The 9,814-nt window shown below is 36.6% G+C and overlaps 1 protein-coding gene across 1 annotated transcript; it reads left to right on the forward strand.

Moving 5' to 3' along the window:
- The first annotated feature begins 344 nt into the window (after positions 1-344).
- LOC131629403 (uncharacterized) lies at positions 345-1,268 on the forward strand. Its single transcript, XM_058900193.1, has 2 exons — positions 345-702; positions 946-1,268. The coding sequence occupies exons 1-2, from the start codon at positions 345-347 to the stop codon at positions 1,266-1,268; spliced, it is 681 nt and encodes a 226-aa protein (XP_058756176.1).
- Positions 1,269-9,814: the final 8,546 nt, after the last annotated feature.

The following is a 9,814-nucleotide window of genomic DNA, read 5'->3' on the forward strand; positions in this document are numbered from 1 at the left end:
TTAGTTGAACAATTCAGAGATATGAGTTTGATGTGTGAATCAACTCCTGATATAGTGAAATTGGGAATGTTAAAGTTGACGAGTGGAATTCTCGAAGAAATTCAAGAAGGACAGAAATGCGACTTGAAATTGGCTGAGAAATTAACATTGATTAACCAAGGTAAAGGAAATGAATTTTGAGTTGTTGAGAATGGTGTGATGAGATTTCGGAATAGAGTGTGTACTCCAGATGTTCCAAATTTAAGAAGAGTATCCTTGAATAAGGACACAAAAGTAGTTCGAGTATTCATCCAGGTGCTATGAAGATGTATCCAGACTTAAAGAGATTATTTTGATGGTCGGGTATGAAGAAAGATGTTGTTGAGTTTGTTTATGCTTGCTTAACTTGTCATAATTTGAAGGTCGAACATCAGAGACCTTCTAGGTTAGTGCAACCGTTGAACATTCCAGAGTGGAGGTGGGATAACATTTCCATGGATTTCGTAACAGGTTTACCGAAGATTGCTAAGGGCAATGATTTTATTTGGGTGATTGTGGATAGGTTGACTAAGTCGGCTCACTTCTTATCGATGAAGATTAACCGTCCTATTTCTATGTTGGCTGAGATGTATATTGAAGAGATTGTGAGACTGCACAGAATACCTTCGAGTATTGTGTCGGATAGAGATCCAAGGTTTAGGAAGATTTTGCAAGATGCTTTGGGTACTACTCTGAGGTTAAGTTCAGAGTAACATCTACAGACGAATGGTCAGACCAAAAGGACTATTCAACCATTGGAAGATTTGTTAAGGGCATGTGTGTTAGACCAAGGAGGCGCTTGGGATAGCCATTTTCCATTGATTGAGTTTACTTTCAACAATAGTTTTCATGCGAGTATCGGTATGGCGCCGTATGAAGCGTTGTATGGTAGGAGGTGTAGAACCCCGTTGTGATTGTATGAATCAGGCGAGAGTGCTATGCTCAGACCTGAAATTGTGAAAGAAACGACTGTAAATATAAGGATGATTCATGAGAGGATGAAATCTTCACAGAGTTATCAGAAGAGTTATCATGATAAGAGGACGAAAACACTTGAGTTCCAGGTGGATGACCATGTGTTTATGAGAGTTTCTCCAACAACTGGTGCCAGTAGAGATTTGAAGTCGAGAAAGCTCACACCACATTTTATTGGTCCGTATCATATTTCAGAGAGGGTAGGTGAGGTGGCTTATCAGATTACTTTTCTGCCGTCGCTTGCGAATCTTCATGATGTCTTTCATGTGCCTTAGTTAAGGAAGTATGTTCTAGATCCTTCGCATGTGATTCTGATGGATTGTTGATGCTCTGCTCTGTATTATTGTCTGATTGGAATCTATGTTTGGCTAAAACATATAATAGCAGCAAAAGGTATTTTAATGTGTAGTCTTGCAAATATAAAAGAACAAAACATGTACAAGCAAGATGTTATATGGAATGTCATGACTTCAACCATGACATCGCGGCTGCAGAACTGGAATGAAGATTCAGTTTGATTCTCAATAGATACAGAATATTCATTGAATATTATGTAATCCTATGTGGCGCAAATTTAAAGGTCAAAAGAATCAAGTCAGAATATTAAAGAATCATATCAGAAGATTGAAGATTCAGCAGTTTCTGATTTAGGAGATAAATAGGAAACTCATGATTAAAAGACCTTGATTGTAGTAGAAGATTTCTACAGATTTGTAACAGCAAGGAGTGCTGCGATTTTTAAGCCCAAGTCCAATTGGGAATAGGTTATAAATAGAAACCTTTGTAATCTAGTTTTATACAGAAAACCGTGTTTAGAAAAGATGTAGTCATTAGGGTTTCTATAGGTAGACCACCCAGGTTGTGGGATGGCTGCCATGTCCTTCTCGAAAGCTGTAGGTAAGAGAAGTGATTGTTCTCACTTGAAACCTGTAGGTAAGAGTTGAGTATTGTGTTCTTGATTGAAGCTGTGAAGTAAGATCAAGTTATTGTTCATTAACCTATGTAAATAGCTGTTGTAGGGTTGTAACAGTTAGGTATCACTAGGGAGTGAGCAGAGGTTCTCTTGTCTTAGATGGAGTTCTAAGATAAATGTTGCATTGGGTAGTGACTAGGTAAACCAGAGGTAGTTTATCTGCAAACCAGAGGTTGTTTACATAAAATAGTACTACTGATAGTGAAATTTTCTTCCTGGCTTGGTAGCCCCTAGAGTAGGTAGTTAAACCGAACCAGGTTAACAATTAACTGTGTTATTTATCTTCTGCATTGTATTGTTTGTTCTGTCTCAGAATGTTATAACATCGTGTATAACATCAGGTTCAAGTTTGATAGCTGTTCCTTTTACAGAACCAATAAAGATTACAATCTGATTAAGTTGACTGAACATATATGATCCCAGTTCTCATTTACTCCTTCTTATGGGTAATTAAAAATTGGGGGATCTTTTTGTTTTGCCTTTGCTACGTTAATAACAGATCAAATGTCTTGACATCGTGAATGACATCTTGAGTCTGTCATACCAGAATTTTCAATTGGTATCAGAGCAGGCATCCTGTCTGTTTCTGGATGAGATCCATGATGGATACGTTCTGGTTGTGGTTAAGGTAGAAGATTGTTTGACAAGGAATGTTCATATTGTATGGTCCCTTAAAGTGGAGGATGGATCTATATGTGGAGGATTAGACCAACCTGACCTAGAGTTGTGATGTTGGAATAAAGGAGTGCTAAATCCAAAGACTTCATGCGGGAGTGAAGAATTTGAATTGAACTAATTCAACCGGTATCTATGGACAGAGAATAGTCGCATCAAAACCTTCATGTGGGAGTGAAGATATTAATAAGGTAACCTCTGAATCTATGTGAGTTTATTAGGTCAGGATGTTGGTTAGGTCTAGTCTGTTGCTTGGTGCAGAAGCAAGCATTGTGCAGGGTTGAGTTGCAGTCAATCCTTAGTTTTCATGCTTACAACTAATATTTGGAGTAAGCATTGTGTGAATTTTGTTGAAGTATGGCTATTTTCCGCTGCATAGCCTCTGTTCAACCCCTATTGTATAAGAAAGATTCTAGGGTTATGTATATTCAACAGAATGTATGGCAGAATCTTACAGCTATAATTAAAGTGTCAAAGATACTTGAGTAATCTCTCAAGTCCACTCATAATGGCATGGTTTATTAGAGTTGTTGAATATCAATTGATCAATGATATTCATAATCATCTGCAATTGTGAACCTTGAAAAATTTCAAGGCTGGACTGTTCCTAGAAGGAGGAACAGATGTCCTACCGGATGTTAGGACATTAAGAACTGGTATGCAGCTACCAGCTGAAGAAGAGATGTTCTGGTGCTAAACTAATGTAGTGTGAGAACATTGGTTTGGAACCTATTCCTGGTCTGGAAGAGGAAACATCTGACTACAAGTTGATCAGGACATGATTAACATGTGCTTCTACTCCAATTATGTGAGAAGTAAAAAGCTCAATACCATAGAAAACTCATGAAGGTATTCCTTTCTAATCCGTTATGTTTAAATCAAGATGAGCTTACATCTGGTATTTTCCTCTGATCAATGGAACCAGATATGTGTATTTTCATTCATAACCATAGAGCAATTGTTGGAGTTGAATATTGTGTCTCAACCACAGTGAAATATGGTCAAGAATGTTTACTGCCTTAGTTGTTATCCAGAAAGGGTAGTGTTGTTTGGAATCAAGGAAGTCAGATGGCTCAGAAGAATCTGACAAATAGATTGCCTTAGTGAAGGTTTTATGGGGTGGACCAGCAGGTGAAAGTATGACGTGATAGCGGGAGGACCAAATGAGAGAGGCTTACCCGCTGTTTATTTTGTCATGTAATTTTCGAGGGTGAAAATTCTTTAAGTGGGGGAGATTTGTAGCACCTCGATATTTATATTTAATTATTTAATTGATTATTTAATGTTTTTAATGTGGTTATATGAATCACGGTGATTTATGATATTGTGCGACATGAGATGTTTATGTGATGTGTGTGGGGTAGTTGAATTAAGATGTCAATTAGGATAATAATATAAAATAGTCTAATTAGCATTGTTATTATCTAATTAAAAAAAAGTAAGATATATTGTAAGATAAGTTTGTAAGGGAAAATGAGGAAGTTCATAATAAGGGTCCTAAGGCTAACTAGGTAAAAAAAGAAAAAAAAAAGGAGAATTACTCATTCAACATGGAATTTTGGAGAAATCTTGAAAGAAGAGAGAGGTAGGGCAAGAAGAGGAGAAGGAGAAGATCAACTGTAGGAATTCGAAAAGGGAATCAATTCTGCTAATAATCTAAGGTAAGGGGAGTTATCATGATTATTATGTTTGGTTTAAGGGATTGATAATTGTATGATGGTTTTGAATTTGAGGTTTTATGAGGAATTGTTGATCTTGATGAAATACCATGTTGATTGTTTGAATTATGTTGTTTATGTGTTTTATAATGTTGTTAAATGGTGGATTGATGAATGATTATGTGAACTAGAGTCAAATCCACCATGTCTACGGGTTTGATGAAGATTGATGGAAGTATGATGAACATTGTGTTTTTGTGATTAGACTGATTAATCCATGTTAGAACTAGGTTAATAAACCTTAAATCGCAAGAAATTATTGATTAAAACATGCTTTTAGGAAAGAGATTGGGTTTGGTTTGATGCAGGTCGCGCAGGAGTTTTATGCAGAATCGTAGAGCCCGCTTAGCGTAATGGAGTCCGCTTTGGAAAATAAAAGGGGGTCTGATTACAATAGGTATCTCGCTTAGCGCGGTACAAGGGGCGCTTAGCATGGTTTTCTGGAACAAAAAATTATTATTTTTGAAAAATGATTTCAGAACACGGAAGCTTACATTTTATTATAATTTATGAGAATTTTGTGGAATTTACTGTGTATGTTTGGGTAGGTTTAGAAGACATTTTTTATGTGACCTAGTTTTGTGAATTCTTGTGTTCATATACTTGATTTTGATGAATGTTGGGGTTGATTGATAACACAATTAATTGATAATTCTGTGCTGAGTTGACCAAGATGCGTGTGATGTTGTCTGTTTGAGTAATGACATGACTTTGATAATTCTAGTGATGTTGTAGAACCATTGGTCCGGTGATGGCCCTTAATTTCATTGTGCGGATTGAGTGCAATTTGTTGATGTGCTCTGGTTCCAAACGAGAATCGATCCTAAGGAGGGGATCTTTGGAGAATGATGATTGAGTCATTAGTGACGTATTGGTACCACATGTATAAGTCCATTGCTGTTGCACTGCATTGTTGTGAATTTGTGTAAACTAATGACGCTTGATTATTTATGACGTGATTGATGATTCAAGTGATATGTTGTGAGTAGGTTATGATGTGAAGGTTTGAGTAAGTATGAATACATGATGGATATGTTGTATCGATATAAAAATGTGATTGATTATTCGTATGCCATCACTATGTCTGTTCCTTATATTTTACATAATGATTATGAAATAATCAACCTTTCTGTTTGAATTTTTTCTCCATCTGGGTAACTCGCAGGTAATCAGGAGTAGTTCGTTGAAGTTAGAGGATAGCTGCATGGAGTCCTTTTATTGTTGTTTAGATTGAAGGAGTCTTGCTCTGATACGTAACATCGGGGATGGGGTCGTTATATTTTAGAACTATTATGTTCACTTTGATTATTTGAGTTTGAATTGCATTTTGATGTTGATGCTTTGAGTTATAACTCATGAACCATGAGGTTTAATTGATGTTTTGTGAAGATTATTTTAAAGATGTTTAAATTTGTGGATTCCTCTGAGAGAAACATTTTTATTTATGATGATGAATGAGATATGGTTTCAATTAAATTTTGAAAACCCGTGTTACGGAGCAGCATATTTAATTGTAAAGTTTATTTGACGATGTGACACCCTCGTTGGTGTTTTTTATTTGATGTAATTTGTATCATATTGCGAATATTTGTTGTGGGTTAGATGGGTGTTACAACAGTCGTAAGTGTAATGCCCGCACACCTTATGTATTTGCATCGTCTATTGGTTTCCATGCCCATCGTGTTGCATCTTGGTGGATTAGGTTATGAGATAAGTCGTGTGTTATATGTTCCTTACATGATATTTTTATTCTGATATTTAACTAGGTAGGAAACTCGAATGGTCTTGGATCCATCTTGTACAATGCAATTTCTTAGTGATGACCCCACTCCTTGGGTTTTTTGTCTGTCCGGCTCTGATCTTGACACGCTCTTTTCCTTAGTGTATCTTGACTTCTTCTTGATTTTACTTTCCTCCCCTTTGATGTAACATTCGTCTTGTGTAGTAATTTATACCATCATGATTGCAAGCTTCTAAGCTAAGGCTTGGTTGAAATGTCCCGCCTTAAGGCCATTCTGGAAGGCCTCAACAAACATCTCCTGGTTAGAATGAAACACCTTTATGATATCTTAATTGAAACGAGCTAGGTATTCTCAGAGGGGTTATACTGGGTTCTGGAGGACGATTAATAGGCTCGTGGTGGATACTTTACAGTGCTTATTAACCGAGAATTTGTGTATCAACTTTTTCGCCAAATATTGATAGTTGGTCACCGAAAAACTAGGAAAACTCATATACCATCGCATGATAGGCTCTTTAAAAGTCCTAGCCATCAACTTGAATTTAAGCAAATTGGTAGCCCCAATGATCGCCATCTGTGTGTTGACCGTTAGGATGTGCTTCTACGGATTGCTCTTCCCGTCGAATGTGGCAAGTAGGGGCAACTTGAAATTTTCGGGGACTTAGTTATTCCAAATTTCCTATGCTAATGGTTGGGTGTCGATAGGATCCTCCAAATTCTCATCTTCCAAATAGGATTGTTGTTGATTTTGTTGTAGAATGTGTACGCTGTCTTGCAATAACTCGCTTTGCTGATGCAGGCTCTCCACAATGGCGAACAACTCTTCCTTGACAACTTGTGATTCTCCACTGTTTTCCCTGGCTCTGTAGCGATGGCTAGTTGGTTCACAATTTTGTGCGGCCTGAAAACGTTTTACCTCGACCCCTCGGTGGGTGCCAAATGTTTCTGTAAAGAACAATAAATGGATAACCCCTCTGAAGCTGGTCAAACAGGACCATAAGATATTTTATAATGGGTGACCTTTCTATACTTGATTTGAGTTGTCTTTTTCTTTCAGAATCTGCTTTCTTATATAGCCATACCCTTGATGAGGAGATTAAGAGAATTTAAATACTCATTAACGATCATCAATGCGAGTGTTTTTAGATCATGCGATTTGGGAACATATTGAAATCATGTTGAAGTCATACTGGGATGATTTTATACCCCAAGGTCGATCCAAGGACGCCTTACTAATTAAGGTAGGAGTGAAATATCGTCGTGTTCCACCCCATCCTGGCCCATCCTGGGATCGCCATATTTTAGAATAACTTTTTTAGGATGTACACAATCTCCTAAGCGTGAGACCCACAAGAGGGAAAAACGCTTAAGGACAACGTCTTTTATATCGCCATATGTAACTCCCCGAATTTAATTAATTATTTAATAAAATTGATCAAGGATTTATTCGTTGGAATTAGTCGAAGTCGGGATTTATCGGTATTATTCTAAAGGCGTAATTGGATTAATATGTTGATTTGAGCAATTAAGTTTATGGTTGGATTAGTCGGAGAAATACGATTGTGAGTTGGTATTATTTACGTTATGGATCGATTGTAGATATGGAATATTATTGGAAATAATAATCGTTATGTGATGTGATTATTTATTTATGTATGTTATTTGGCTTAATTGAGTAATTAGAGGAATATTATGAATTGGGCCAAAGTGAAAGAAATATGACACAAAGAGATTGGATGGTGGGTTAAGCCCAATTCAGAAAAGAAGGATTGTAAGAGAGTTAGGGTTTTAGAGACATAACTCTCATTTGGAGAAAGAAGAGAAAGAAGAGAAAGAAGAGAAAGAAGATAGAGAAGAGAAGAAGAGAGGAAGCTATGGCATGAAGAGGAAGAACTCCATTGAAGAAAGTGAAGCTTTAGATAAGGTAAGGGTGGGGTTCTTACTCTCTAAGGGTTGGCATGATGATGTTTATGGTAGGTTAGATTGTATGTTATTCTCCATGGATGTGTGAGTTTGAAATTGTTAGGTTTTGAGTGAAATCAATTGGTGATGTTGTATGTATTGATGGAAATGATATGATAATGCTTCTTACCATGATTCTATGTGTGGGTTTTAAATTGTAGTATGTTTGGTGGAAAGAATGTGAAAACCTAGCTTTTGGGATTTTGTTGAAATTCATAGAGTTGGATGATTAATAAGGTCTTGAAGAATCTAGTGGTACTTATGAGTTGTATATATGATATGTATGTGAATTTCGTGTGCAATTTTGAGCTAGAACCTAGATTTGGGTGTTGGGATGAGAAGGGGGTTATTTTGAACTCGTGCAGGGGAATGTCTCTGAACTACGTTCGCGGCGGGAACATGGTGTGGCGGCGCAAACTGAGTCAATTTTTGAAAGGTAGGCTACTGACTTGTGGTTCGCGGCGCGACTGCAGGGTGGCGTCGCGAACTGTGGGCAGATTTGGGAAAACTCAAATATGTGTAACTTTTGATTCGTATCTCCGTTTTATGTGCCGTTCGAAGCGTTGGAAAGCTAACGCAATACACTATACCATGATGCAATGAAATGATTCATAGGATATAGTCTCCTGTTATGTTTATTAGTAATAAGTGATGAACTATGTTGTGTTAACATGCGAAGTATGCTCCTTGTTATGAATTGAGGTAACCATGTTGTGGTATAACTTGATGTATGTTTTTCTTATGACGATACAATGCTATTGAGATAATGATATGTACCTTCCTTATGATGAGATAATGATGTATGTGATGATATGCATAATTGATAATGATGTTGTATGCTATATGTGATTATTTACACGTCTTGAGGTATGAGCTAATAGTGATGCTATGTGATGAATTAACAATGAATATGTCTTTATTAGGAAGTTGAACATAACGTGTTATAATGATAACTTGAATTAAAGAATATGATGCTTGTGTTGATGTTATTGGTAAAATGATGAATTGTTGATGTTTGTTGTTAACATGATGAATTGTTGTTGTTGTAACATGTTGATGTTTGTTGTTGTTGTTGCAATATGTTGAATTTGTTGTTGTTGTTGTGTTAGTATGTGGAATTTGTCGTTGTTGTCGTAGACCCTATGGTCAATGTTGATAAGTTGTATTGTGATTGTTGTTGTGAAGTTAATTAATGTTGTATGATGATATGACATAGCGACGTGATTGTGAAGTGATGCATTCTTATGAATGATGATTTTGTTGTTATTGCAGTTCGACATTATATTAATAATGCTCGATGGTGATTTAGACGATGTTGTGAAGTATTGTTTATGTGTTTGTGGATGTGTGTCATTGTGTCGCATCCATTGCATAAGCGTCCTTTAGACTGAGAATGGCAACGACTATTAGCCTGAAAGATGGCAACGACTATTAGCCTAAAAATGGCAACGATTATGGCCCAATGGCAGTTACTTAAGTTGAGAGTTTTACTCGGAATGGTACCACATGCATTTGCATAAGTCGAGTCACATTTAAATTGCATTTGATGTTGCTTTGAATGTGTGTTTATTGTTGCGAAGTGATGATGAGATGTTTGTCGTGATGTATTGGAATCTTACTTGTGAATTGCATATATTGTCATGGTTGATTGTTGACATTGTTGACATTTCATAAGTTGATTATGTGATTTGAATTGTTGAGACGATGATATGTTTGTTGTGACGTGGTGATAGTGTAATTGTGATTTGAATA

This window comes from Vicia villosa, unplaced genomic scaffold (genome assembly GCF_029867415.1).
Source record: "Vicia villosa cultivar HV-30 ecotype Madison, WI unplaced genomic scaffold, Vvil1.0 ctg.000564F_1_1, whole genome shotgun sequence".
Taxonomy (NCBI): domain Eukaryota; kingdom Viridiplantae; phylum Streptophyta; class Magnoliopsida; order Fabales; family Fabaceae; genus Vicia; species Vicia villosa.